At 52.1% G+C, this 13,459-nt stretch overlaps 1 protein-coding gene across 1 annotated transcript in view; it reads right to left on the minus strand.

Moving 5' to 3' along the window:
* The window catches only part of CDH23 (cadherin-related 23), a 523,436-nt gene that overhangs the window by 156,428 nt on the left and 353,549 nt on the right, over window positions 1-13,459 (minus strand). The window contains exons 17-20 of the mRNA XM_006889037.1: window positions 11,452-11,524; window positions 10,742-10,858; window positions 6,945-7,057; window positions 5,787-5,894 (exon numbers count right to left, since the gene is read on the minus strand). Of these exons, the coding sequence (XP_006889099.1) occupies window positions 5,787-5,894; window positions 6,945-7,057; window positions 10,742-10,858; window positions 11,452-11,524 (411 nt within the window). The remainder of the gene's footprint in view (window positions 1-5,786; window positions 5,895-6,944; window positions 7,058-10,741; window positions 10,859-11,451; window positions 11,525-13,459) is intronic.

Raw genomic sequence — 13,459 nt, forward strand, 5'->3', positions numbered from 1 at the left:
AGGACAGAGCAGAGTTTAAGGCTGTTGTACATAGGGTCGCTATGAGTCGCAAGCAACTCGATGGCACATAACAACAACAACAACACACAACTAAAAGACATCTATTCTTCTATCATCCACATTCACTGACCAGCTCTCAGATGAACAGCATGTGACTGGAAAAGCCATGGTGTACGTTAGTCTTTAAATGGACAATAACTCTTCGGGACTGGACTGCCAACAGTTTGTCTTGGAGGAAATGCAAGCAGGCTGCTCTTTAGAGGCATGGTGATGAAACCTCATCTCACATACTTTGCATATATTGTCAAGAGGGACCTTAGAAAAGGATAGAATGCTGGGAGAGATGGAGGATCAGGGAAAGAGAAGATGACCCTCAATGAGACAGAATGACAGAGTGACTGTGACAGAGCGACTGTAACAATGGATTCAAGTTGACACAGACACAGAACAGGGCAAATTTCAGGTGTGCTGTTCATAGAGTCGCTAAGAGTTGTAGCTGACTCAACAGCACTTAACAACAATGATAAAAGCATGAATTCAGCATTCTGTGGGCGGACACTCGGACAGTTTCACCTCGTGGCTCTGTGAGTAGTACTGCAGTGAGAGCACAAACATCTGCTATGCCCCGCAGTCAGGCCCCGGTGCTCTGTCCTGGGAGTGGAACGGCTGGGTCGTAAGGAAGCTCCGTGCTTCCCCTTATCTGGAGGGGCTGCCACCGTGTTCTCCCAGCGACTGCGTACTCGGCCTCCCCACAAGGAGCGCGTGGGGCTCTGGTTTCTCTGTCTCCTCCACATCACCTCTTGTTCTTTAGGATTTTATAGCCTGAGCTTGGAGAGCTAGATTCCTCATGGTGAAACCCTCCCTTCCTTTGCCATTGACTGTAATCTGATTTGCAAAAGCCTCTGTGACAGCATGAGGAGGGGGCCGAGGGCTTGGCCCAAGTTGGGTGGGTGGGTGGGTCCTAGGAAACTGGGGTGCTTCAGGATCTGGGGTGGGCAGGATGAATGATAAGGATTGTTGGGCCTCTTTGGAGGGAGAGAGAGAGACTCAGGACTGGATCCGCTGCTTTAACTCTCCAGCCTTGCCTCCCTGGGTCTCCAGTTACAAGCCCCCATCCATAAAGGGATCAATGCTCAGCACTGGCCCGAGTTCTCAGACATCCCTTAGGCTCCCAGCACTGCAGAGCCAGGCTATAAACAAGGGGGCTCGTTCCTCTGGGGTCTCCTGTGCTGGACAGGGCACCACACCAGGTACTACCTGCCTTCCTCTCCATAAAGGGACAGCAGGGCCCCAAGAGGCCAGGCCAAACTCAAGGTCATGCGACATTAACCTTGGGCCAAGATCCAGGTCCAGCCCTGCAAGTCTCCTGGAGTTCCAGGACAGCAGTGACACTGCCCTCAGCTGGCTCCGCCATGTTGCAGAGACGGAGGTGGCACCAGAGTAGATAAGATCAATGGGAGGGGAGACTGTGGTCCCTGAGACTCATTCTTAACTCCAGGCCACTCAGGGAGGTGACAGCCTGGCCTCGTCAGCTCCTTCATCTTCCTTGATGTGGGGCTTTTGTGCTTTGGCAGCAGAATCTGTCCCTCTTCTGGCTTAATCCCCAGCTGGCAGAGTCACTGGGTCCACCAGACCAGAACGGACAGATGGGCTGCTTCAGCCAAGGACTCCCATCTGCCCTGGGCCCCTGGAGGCCAGGGAGGAAGGCTGAGGCAGGTGGGGGATGCTGCTCTGGAGAGGTGGGGGGTAGTCCCACACCCAATCTACCAGGCCCCTCCCAGCCACACTACCAGGCACCCTCACTGTGCGATGGAATGCTGCCTCAGTTTCCCCAACTTTCACAAAGGGAACCCAGTCACTCCTGACCGGCTAACATGAGGCAGGGCTTCTGGGGGCTCAAGGTGTAATCAGAGCAAAGTCATTCCGTTAATGACCCAAAAAAATCAGCACCCCTAGATTTCAGCAGTGCTCCTCTCCACATTTAGAGGAGATTTGGGAAAAAACTCATTTTTCTAGATAGTGAAACTGAGGCACAGAGCCAGGCAGTGACCTGCCCAAGGCCAGTGGCCTGCTGCGGGAATAAATTTCACCGGGAGTGTCAGTTCAATTCTGTCTCCTTTTCTTGACCCTCGTGCTGGGGGTGCCCTGCCTGGGGGTCCTGATTGGGTGGCAGCAGGGTGGCTGGGGAGATGACCCCTGTTGCCACCTCCCCAAGGGCAGTTTTGTGGACTCTAGCCACTTTTCCCCCCATTTATTTCCCATTTCATGCTCATCATTTTTCTCCCGGCCTGACGGGGAATAATTCTCTCCCTCTCCCTCTCCTTTATTTTGCTGGAAGGCTTTGAAAGGCTCTAAATCAATGCCCATCAGCCAGGTCCTTGAAGGAGGTTGCAGGAGCCAGGAGGGAAAGCAGGACCCAAATCTCACTTGCAAACAGAATCGGCCTGATCCACAGAATATGGGGGACATGCCGTGGTCTCCACCCATGCACAGTGATGCCCGTTCTCACACTGATGCCCAGAGCTCCTGCATCAGGGATCAACACACAGCTCTGAAACATCCTGGAACTGCTCAGTTTCTCTGATTCCAGGAGGACAGGTGCAGGACCTCCTCTAGGGGGCGCTCCAGGAAGGGTCCTGAGTCACATTCTCAAGGTTCCCGCTGACAAGGAAGACTCACCCTTGACCTGCTTTGGCTGCAGAGGGGGAGGTGAGGGGCTAGCTCTTCCCCACCTGAAGAAATTATTCCACACTGACTCACAAATATTTTGATCACCTACAGGTGCCTGGCATAGTGCTGGGCACAGGGCTTAAAACAGCAAACAAAACAGATGCCATCTGATGAAGGAAGGAGGGAAGGAGGGAGGGAGATGAAGACACAGCTATCATTTATGACCAGTGCCAGTGCTTCATGTGTACTGGCTCATTAAGTACAGTCACAGCTCTATTTGGTGCAGAATCTCATTAGACTGGAGCACAGAGAGGTTATGTAATTTGCCCAAGATCACACAGCTGGTAAATGCTGTAAGTGGGATTAGAATCCAGGCATTCTGGTACTAGAGTCTGCACTTAATCTCCAAAACTAGTGGCTATTCAGAAAGAGGAGACTTAACAGACAGCCTGTGGAGGAGCTCTGAAGGAAACAGTATGGTGAAGATGGAGCTATCTAAGGCAGGATGGAGGGCTTCTTAGAGGAGGTGACAGAGGAAGAGAATGAGGGCAAGGGTGGAGCAAGAGGTGGGGCAGAGGAGGAGGAGGAGAAGGAGAAGGAGGAGAGTGAGGGGCCACACAAGGACCCTGAGGTGGGAGGAGTCTGCAGGGTTCACAGGAAGCTGAATGGCCATTGTGTGGCGGTGCAGTGGGGATGGAAAGAGAGGTGACAAAGCACCTCTTCCTGACATCACCTGGCAGCATACCTCCGTCACTGCCTCTACTTCGCTGAGGGCCACTGTGAGGCCTTAGAGGTTCTCAAGGGGCTCCTCTCCATGCATATATACATTTATGGCTATAAACTGCAAAAGGATTTTTATATGATGCCTTTTGAAATTGGCTAGGACTAGCTCAATTAGTGTAATGGGTGTCCTGATATCATGAATTCCTGGCAACCATAACATGTAAGAGGGAATCTGAGGGGATGCTTGAATATCTCTGATAATTTCAGAAACATCTAACCTACAATTTGCCATAGAGGGTAGCAACATTTCACAAACACTACACTTTATGATTACTTTGGGAAAATGTTTAAAAGGAGTATTAATGCTGATCCGGCCGTTCTCTTTTTTGATTTCAAGTCATTACACTTTTTTTTTTCAGGTCTCAAGCACTATTACAGGTATCTGAGGGGCCCAGACCTCTGCCTGACCCAAGCCCCCTCTATACTGCGCAGTGGGCTTGCCTGGCCTGCCCAGCTCCTGGGAGGCTCCTTGCACCAAGGCTGCCCAGCACAGGCTGGGCACACAGTCGGTGCTCACTGAAGGCTTAGGGTTCCTGGAGGATGAGACGGCACAGTGCAGCAAGATCCTACCCACTTCCCGTGCCAGTGCACAGCTTACAAGAAGGGTACAAGGCAGGCTGGAGACCTGGAGAAGACCGCTGGGGACCAGGACCCCAACTGCCCAAGGCCAAGTGCAGCCCCTGCCCTTACTCTCTGGGTTTTTCGAATTGATTGACTCATCCACAATGACACTGAGATTCCACGCAAGGCCACTCTGTCCTAGGGATGTATCTATCAGTTCCCATCAGAGACATAAAGTGGAAGTAAGAGAATATCCGACAGCAGATTTAGAGGTGGGCATCCTGCACAGCAACCATTGGAGTCCCTGGCTGGGGAGGGCAGGTGGTGTCCTGGGCCAGGGCCAAAGTGTCCACCAGGTGGCAGCAGAAAGCAGCCACCAAGGCCCAGAGCCTGAGACAGCGCAAGGACAGAGTTTTGGTTTTCAAGGAAGGACTCTCTACCAGGAGGCTTTTGAAAATCACAGATCCGAGGTCCATTTTCACTCCTCCACTCTACTGAAATCCTTGGGAAGGGTGGCTGGACTATTTCTGGAGAGCTGGATTAATTCCTTCACCTGTTTCATAAAATCCTGGGTCTGGGCTACCAGCCAGGCTGCAGCTGAGCCCATAGATGCATAAAGGTTGGTAAGGTAGTTTCCAACTGCTTGTTTCAAAGCTGCACAGACCTGGGTTCAAGTCCTGCTGTACCAGCTCTAGCACCTTGAATCTCTTTTGGTCTCTCCACAGCAAAATGGGCGTGATGGACCTGCCACATGAGGCTGAAATGAAGGGAGGCCCTGAACACGGAGCTGGCATGAAAAGGACATTCAAAAAATGGGCTCCATGAGCTGGCAGGGTTCGTGCTCATTGTACGGGCAATGGGGAGGCATCCGGGACAAGTCTCCCCAAATGGGATCTAGTGGGCTGCAGGGGAGGGGAGAGCGCCTTACAAGTGGAACTCTCACGACAGGGCAGCTCAGGAGTTCTCAGAAACTCACTGCAAGGAGATGCTGCCCCAATTTCCTGAGCCTTTCTAGGGCACGGGTCTCCCTTAAGGACGTTTATGGTTTTGGCCTTTCTCTGACCCTCCACCTTTGCAAGTAAGAGGAAGACCCCCAATGAGATGGATTGACGTGGTGACTGCAGCAGTGAGCTCAAGTGTATCAGAGATGATGATGGCACATGGCGGGTCAGGGTTCAGAGCTGCTGTCCAGGGGGTCGCTATGAGTCTTGACTGCACCTGACAACAACAGCACCAGCAACATGGTTTTGGTCAATCTCCTGTCCTCACCCCAAGCTGGAGCAGTGCTGACAGCACAGCCTCACCCCTGCACACATGTTCATCATGGGGCCACTCAGGAGGGCTCAGGCAAACCCCGAGCTGGAGAATGCTTAGAGTGAACTGAACCCCGCTGGGCAGTTCTGGGGGCCAGTTCCTCTGTCTCTAAGGAACTGTGCTGGTCAGTTGGCTGGAAAATTTAAGGAAAGACATCTGGACAGAGCCAAGTCTGTCCATTGTAAAGACGGGAGCTGTACCTGGGGCTTCTCCTGTGCGGGTGACCAGAGTGCTGAGGACAGGTCCTGGGCTCCCGGGAAAGTGTGAGTGACAAGCTGACCCAATCCTACCTCCTGTTTCCTGGGCTTTGACACCCTGAAGGCCACAGCACCCAGAGGATTGGTGAGGGCTTCCCCCAGCCTCCAAATCCTTTAACTCTATCTCCCACATGAGTATCCCTGGGGGTGCATTGTGGGAATGGGAGACACCCTCAGAAGGGCAGCTTGGCAGCCACCTACCGTGGTGACATCAGAGTCTGGAGGGGTCATCTCCACCAGGTTGATGTAGTAGGGAGCATCCTTCCACGTGGGGTGATTGTCGTTGATGTCCAGGAGAGTGACATTCACCTGGGAAATCACATGGGTGCTGCAGAGCAGGGCAAGGCCAGGGCCTCCCTAGGGCATCATGGGCTTAATGCCAACAGCTCTATCATTTTGGCAATCTTGGGGCAAGGCTAGGATTTTCAAGGATGGGGAAACGCAGTTCTCTCCAAGGAAGGAAGAGCTGGGGTGCTCTCTCACCAGGAGGGAGATGGATGAAATGGCCCTTGAATCCTTGCTGTGACCCTGGGCTTCTCCCAGCCCACCTTGAGTCTGGTCTGAAGGTGACTGGCAGTGGGGAGGTTTGGGGTGGGGGAGGAGACAGAATCCCTTGAGCTTCTCCATCTCAGCTACAAGCCAAGCAATTTCCCCGCTCACTTGCTGCCCAGGTAAATTATTTATAGAGCTCTGATTCCTATTAGCAGGGGCCTCCTGTGACTGACCAGGGCACTGGGGACTTTTGTGTATGTCCTCAGGCTGGGCAAGGATGGGGGTGGGGCAAGGGTCTTGGGAATAGCCACAGAGGCGCCCTCAGGGCGAGTCAGAGAAAGCAAACCTAACAGGTGGAGAGGGCAGATCTTCGCTTCTCAGGTCCCCTCTCCCCTCTGTAGTGATCATTCAAGACACCCCGCCTTTCCTCCTCAGCTTTCTACCCTCAGCGGCACCTTTGGGGGGGGGTGTAAGAAGTCATGGGTGGGGTCCTAGTCTTTACTGTCCCACTGGCTGAAGGAAGTGTACCATCAGATGAGGGGAAGGCCACATTCCCAGGCACTCTCTGGTTCTGTTTTCTGCTCTGAGCAGCCATGGTCCTACCTGCTTGCTGGCAAGTGTAAATCTTGGGAGTCATGCCTCTGCTGTCTGTACAGCTGTCCTCTGGGGGCAGGGGAGAACCCATTCCATCTCACTCCTCCTGGGCCCCCCACATCCAGGTGGCAGGGCCTTTCTTGTATAGGGCTGACCTGGCCCCAGGGACACATGGGCCGATGATGGGCTGGGATCCAATACCCTCCACTCCCATAGTGCTTGGAGGATGAGCTGGAAAGTGAGGGGCTGCAGGGATCAGGAGGCAACACTCACGGTGGCAATGCCAGTTTTCTGGTTGTGACCTACACCCCCGTCCACCGCACGCACAATGAGGATGTATTCAGCCTTGGTCTCCCGGTCAAGCAGGGAGGTGGTGGTGATTTCACCTGCCGAAGAAGGAAGGGAGACAGTGAATGGAGGGCCAGAGAGGGAGCCAGGGCAGCAGAGGGTGTGAGAGCGTACAGGAAGACGTGTGTGTGTGTGTGTGCGTGTGTGTCCATGCATTGGGCAGTCGGGGGAGGGGTGGTGAGGAGACAGAGTGCAGGGAAGGGTGGGGCAGTACTGTGTCCCGCGATCCAGTACCCCACGCCTGAGCTGTAGAATCCCCATGTGGAGGAATGTCTTTCTTGGGAAAAGCTGGGCTGACTTGCAGGACTGCATCTCAGGAGCAGGCAGGTCATCAGACTTAGATTCACTCACAGCATTTGATTCACACTTGGCATGTTAGCTCTCTGGCGTTGTCACCTAGCATGGGTCACGTAAACGCGGAGCCCTCATCTGGCCAATGAGAACAGAAGAACCATCCACGTAGAACTGTTTTGGGGATCACTGTAGCTCACCAGGGAAGGTTCATTCAGACAGTCACAGAGATAATGTGACAGGACTGAAAAGGCCAAGTTCTTCACGTCGTAATCTGTAGCATATTGAGATGGAGTTCTAAAATAACCGCTGTAATTAATGATTCTGTCTTGTGTTTTTTTTAATGTGATCAAGTTACTCCATTAAATAGGAACATCTGAAGCACACAACCATTTTGTCTGCCTATAGTGGAGTTTTTTTGAACTGCAGTATAATTTTTTTAGGTTCCCCCGCTCTTTTTTTTGGAAACTACCCTGGCAACAGAGTATGCTGGTAAACCTTTAACACTGACTCCTTGGTTTTATCATTCGCACCAGGGCCTCTTTTCAACTACCTAACTTGATGCCACTAAACATGGCTGGGAAGAGAGATGCACACACAATTGGCTTACGTGAGCCAGTATTGTCCAGTACGAAATTGTTTCGAGCTTACCGTGGCCAGACAGTTTACTACGGGCTGTGAGGAAAAGCCCACTATTTGAGGATAGCAGGACTCAGGTGTGAACTCTAAATAGAAATCTTTCCAATGTTCCTCCCTAAGAACTCAAAAACACAAGTTCATTGTCACTGAGTCAGAACCTGCTGACCCTCTGGTGGGTTTTCAGAGGCAGTAAATCAAAAAGGAGGCGGCGGCCCATTCTTCATCTGAGAAGCAGCTGGTGGATTCTAGACCTGGGGCTGGCAGCTTCCGACTGACGAGGCCACCTTGGCGTTTAAAATCTTCAAGCCTCAGTTTTCTCATCTGTAAGATGGACGTTATTATCACTTCTAATCAGAGGTGTTGTGAGGATTAAATGACTATAGGTAATGTTCCCAACACTCAGAATATGTTTGCTTCCTTCCAATAGGCTGATTTCCCCTGAGTGGGGACTGGGAGTTATTCAGCTTTCACCCCCAATGCCTGAGTGAGCTGTGTGGCCGGGGCCAAGTGACTGTATCTCTGTGTCTGGTTTCTTCACGTGAGACAAGGGAGTTGGGCCGGGTGCTCCCAGAGCTCCTTCCTTGCAGACATTTCCCTCCCTGGCACACTGCACCGTCCTCCGGCCTGGGTGAGGTGGAGGAGGAAGCTGGGGAAGCTAAGGTGGAAAGACCAGGAACAGGCCTGGCAAAGGTCTGCCCGCTGAGCCGTGCTCCCTGCCAGGGCGGTGCTGGTTAATTGGCAGGGTGAGGAGGAAATTAATCTCTAAAAAGTTTTAAACATGAACTTGTCGGCATGATAGATCACTCCTTCTGTCTGGGAAATTAGATCCAATTAAGGCCACCTTTGCGGAGTAGACCTAGCTAATTTGACCAAGGAGCTCAGAGGAAAATGCTCACACCTTTGGAGCTAAAGGAGACGTTTTAAGGAGGCAAGAATATGTCTATGTCATTGTTAAAGCCCCGGGTGGAGCGGGAGTCCCTGGTTTGGGAGGTGGCAGCGAGTGGTGGGGGGCTGCTGAAAGGTGAGGGTGCCCAGCACTGCCTCCAGGGGGAAGGGCCTCGGGAATTCCTTCACATAATGTTGTAATTAAAGTCTGGGTTCTCCGAGTCCTCAGTCAAGTTACTCAGCCTATCCTGTGCCTCAGTCTCCTCATCTGGAAAATGTGGATAATACAGAACCTGCCTCACAGAGCGGTGAGGGGGGTCAAACAAGATGATTTGGTCAAAGCATGTAGAACAGTGGCCACTGTGTGCTAAGCACTTGGTTAATATCAATCAGCGAGGATTCTGAGTCCTGGGGTCGTCATGTCAGAGCGGACTGCACTCCAGAGAGTTTCCAAGGCTGCTTTTCGGGAAGCAGGCTGTCTATGTGCCTCTGGGTGGACATGAACCCTGAGCTCTTTAGTTGGGCCAGATGACAATTTGCTAGCATTTATAAGATGCTCATAATTAGTCAAGTGTGTTCCCTGTAACAAATCATTTCATCAACACAACAGTACTAATAAGAACATCTTCATTTTACAGGTGGGGGAGTGGGGGTTCAGTGCTGAAGTTCTCAGCTCCCATGGAGGAAGACTTAGGTTTGACTTCCGGCCAGCACACTGCCCAGCCATCACCTGCTGACAGTGGAGGTTTGCTTCAGCAGCGCTTGAAGTGAGATGCACAAGGCAGGCAGGCCTGGTGATCTACATCCAAAACGGCGGTCAGTGAGAGAGAACCCTGTGGGTCACAGGTCCTGTCGTGCAGAGTCGCTGAGGGTCTGCTCGGCGGTAGTTAGCAGCAGGAACAACATTTTACAGATGGGGAAACTGAGGCACAGTGTCCTGTCCAACAAGGACTGTGAAGAGGAGTCAGATGTGAGTGTTAGGTTGCAGCCGCGGGAGAAAGACACTCAGGCTTGAAGAAAGGTGTTCCCAGAAGTGGTTTGTAACAACCTTTTTTGAAAACAACACACTTTAAATATCACAGGACTCTTCCCTCTTAAATAATTCCTCTAGTGGATAAACTCATGATGCTGCGATTTTAAAAATTGCTTGTTTACTCAATAGTAAATGTTTTACTTGGTTAATTTGTTGTTGTCATTAGATGCCATTGACTCGAATACAGGATCTGAAGCCCTTCCTATCCTGGGCCGTCCTCACTGTCTCTGATGCACTTGAGCCCGTTGCTACAGTCACTGTATCAATCCATCCCACTGGAGGTCTTCTGTTCCTTCTCTGACCCTCCACCTTTCCAACCGTCATACCCCTTTTCAAAGAACAGCCTCTCCTAGCAACATGCTCGAAGTATGAGAAAGGAAGCTCTGATTTCCCTGCCTCCAAAAAGCACTACGGTTTTTTTATAACTCAACTCTGGTGACCTAGCTGGTAGGGAGTTTATAAGATTCTAAGGTATTTTATAAGTTTATATTTTATCGGATGCATCAAATGCAATATTGGTCACCCATGGTGGACAGTATTTGGTGGAGCTCCCCGATTAAAACAAGCTTGGAAGCAGGAGTGGCATCCACTTCCAAAATAGCTTGCTTCCGGAAACCCTATGAACTTGGAGAAATAATGAAAGTTATAAATTGGTCAGGTCTTTTATTCATAGGGTCACTATGAGTCGTCTATGACTTGACAGCACTTAACAATAACAACAACTATTTTATCTGCTTCAAAGATAAAACCAGGTGTTCAAGGCTGGCTTGCTCACAAGGTGTCCTGAGAGAGGGAAGAGACACCGGCAGGGGAGGCAGGTCCCAGAGCAGAGTAGGAAGGCAGGAGCACAGCGGGAAGGGCTAGGTGGGCTCACCTGAGCGGGCGTTGATCCGGAACTGGGAGGAGCCCTCCAAGGAGTAGATGATGGACTCCTGGCCGTACTCCCGGGAGCGGTCCAGGTCAGTGGCATTCAGGAATAGCACTGTGGCTCCTTCCAGGAGACAAGGGGACAGAGGGAGTCTGCTCAGGGCCCCAGAGGGGAAGACATAGGCACCTTCCTCCCAGTGATCAGTCTTTGGGGAGCCAGGAAACCTGCCCACTGGGGTGTCTAAGTGATAGGAGCAGGCCCAGCAACCACTCGTATGCCTGAGACCCCTGGGCTGTGAAGGGACAGGGTTGCCAGGGCAGATGACACAGGCCAGTCCTCAGGCCTATTCTCCACCCTTCCCTGACTGCCCACCACATTAAACACACTCAAATTCTCAGCTTTATTTTGAATGGAAAAGAGATGAAGCTCTATATTTAATTCGTCTATGTTTATTGTCCTCCATTTCCATCTTAAATATCTTCTTTACCACTGGAACTGTGAGGTTTTTATTTTCTGTTTAATGTCTGGTCTCTTCCATTTCAACCTTGGGGGGATCCTGGCCTGGGGGTCAGCCTTTCTCTGATCTGAGACTGCGCCCTCCAGACCTCTGGCTCCCATCCCCTCCTGCCACCCTGACCACCATTGGATGCAGACTACCCACAAGCGCCCTGTGAAGGTGGGCTGCCTGCCTTCTGGCCCTCCCCGCAGGCCAGTACCTGCCATGATGTTCTCCACTACAGACACGAAGTAGGCAGGCTTGCTGAAGGTCGGCGGGTTGTCATTCTCGTCCTGGAAGAGAAATAGACAGGCTCAGAGGAGGCAGGGAGGCCCGTAGGCTGCTCAGCTGTCCAAGGCTGGTATCCAGGGGTGGGACGGGTACGTCTGGGCACCAAAGACTGCTCATGGGGGAGACAGGAGAGTGAGGGTCCCTATGATTAGGCTGTGGTTCAAAAAGAGGCAAGAGAGGCCTTGGAAAACACACAGGACCCAATGAACCAGGGAGGGGAGACGATGGAGAGGAAGGGGGCAGCATCTGGAATTGCCCAAGCCTCTCAGCTCCCCTAGTTCTTCCTGCTCTCCATACCCCTTATAGCCTCTACCCTTCTCTCCAGCTTCCAGCTGCGCTCCAGGCTCTGCTCCTGCACTCCCACCCTCACTCATCTGCCCCCACACTAGGGCTGCTTTCTCAGACCTGCCTTCTCAGCTCAGTCAAGAGGACGGTAGAAGCTTCTAGAAGACCTTTCAAAAACTAAGGGAAAAAAGGACAACCGAACCGAGAAGATACAGAAGTAGGTAAGCTGCAGGCAGATGGAAGGATGGAAAGTTCAGGTGATTTCTTCCAGGGCCTGAACTCCTTCCCTGGAGCTGGCTGTAGGCAAGTATATGCAGGAATGCGCATCTATCTAGGAACAAGGTTTCTGTGCCCCTGAGCAAAGGCTGTTCCAGGTCCCCCACCCCAGCACTCCTCAGTGGCCCAGGCTTCATCCCAGTGACTTGGCACGGCTGGGGGGCGGGAGATGGAGTGTGGCTGGGGCCTGAACCAGGTGGGGTGCATCCTCTGGGAGTGCAGCCCTGGAGCAAAGGCTGTGGCTTCCGGTTCCTGCTCTTGCTATCGGCCCCACCTCCCTTCTCTTCAATCAAGGAAAAGCTTCCCTACCTTTTAAAACTCTCATCCTCTCCAAGTACCTTTTGCAATCACTCAACAAGAATCCTCTTGTTCTCTCTGTAAGGAACCCTTGCTGGCCCATAGAACTCAGTCCCCCCTTTCCTACAGGGCCAGCTTGGGCACCAGCTCAGTGGCTCAAGGGTCACTTGGAAGCAGCACGCACCCCCTAGGCCATCTTTACATTGCAGCCCCTGGTGGACAAACCGTTTGCCCTACACTTCCTCACCCTACGGGCTGAAATTCAAACTATAGAAAAGAGGCCTGGCAATCTCCTTTGTAAAATCACAGCCAAGAATTCTCAGTGAAGTCAGTTCTATGCTGACCACAGCCGTCTCCATGAGCTGGAACAGACTCGATAGCAGAGAGTTTAAGGTAAGTTTCTTGGGGCTTCACTCTTAACGGCTCATCGCCCCATGGAAGGGAAGGCTCGTAGAGGGCACGATGCCGACATGATGCCCACGTGAAGCCCTTCTGTGCTGCAGGCACTTCCGGCTGAGCGAGCAGGAAAGAGGACTCTGCCGAGCAGACTTGTGGCTTTAGAGAAAGAACCCACCTGCTAGAATTTCAGTGCCTAGAAATGAAAGACCACCTTCTTCCCAATCTGTCTGCCGGCTCTCAACAGCACCCTGGCTGATGTCACCCTGTCCTTCTGGGGTCTCGGGACTCATGTGGCATCCAGCACCCTCACCTTGCACTGGGCACTGCCCTGGCCTTGACCCATGGCATGGGCATGAGTGCCCATATACATATATATTTAAGGCTTCTGCTTGACTGCACGAAACAGCGCTGAGAATGTCAGTGACAGAGCACGAGGCAGAAACTTATTAGCGGTGATATTTCCCCGGATCCTGGCGCTGCATTCACTATTAGTTCTAATTCAGCGGCTCCCACTCCAAAAGCTTATTGTCCCCTAATGGGAAATCTACAAACCGAGTTTGACTTCTTTATTAAAAACCAACAAGCAGTGGATGAAAAGGAATCACCTGGCTCCTCTCGCCCCCTCCTTCTTCCTGCCAGGGCTCCAGCTCTGTGCTGTGCCTCTCCCCACCCCCCACCTT

The sequence above is a fragment of the Elephantulus edwardii genome, unplaced genomic scaffold (assembly GCF_000299155.1).
Source record: "Elephantulus edwardii isolate Elephantulus edwardi_28Jun2011 unplaced genomic scaffold, EleEdw1.0 scaffold00074, whole genome shotgun sequence".
Classification (NCBI taxonomy): Eukaryota; Metazoa; Chordata; class Mammalia; order Macroscelidea; family Macroscelididae; genus Elephantulus; species Elephantulus edwardii.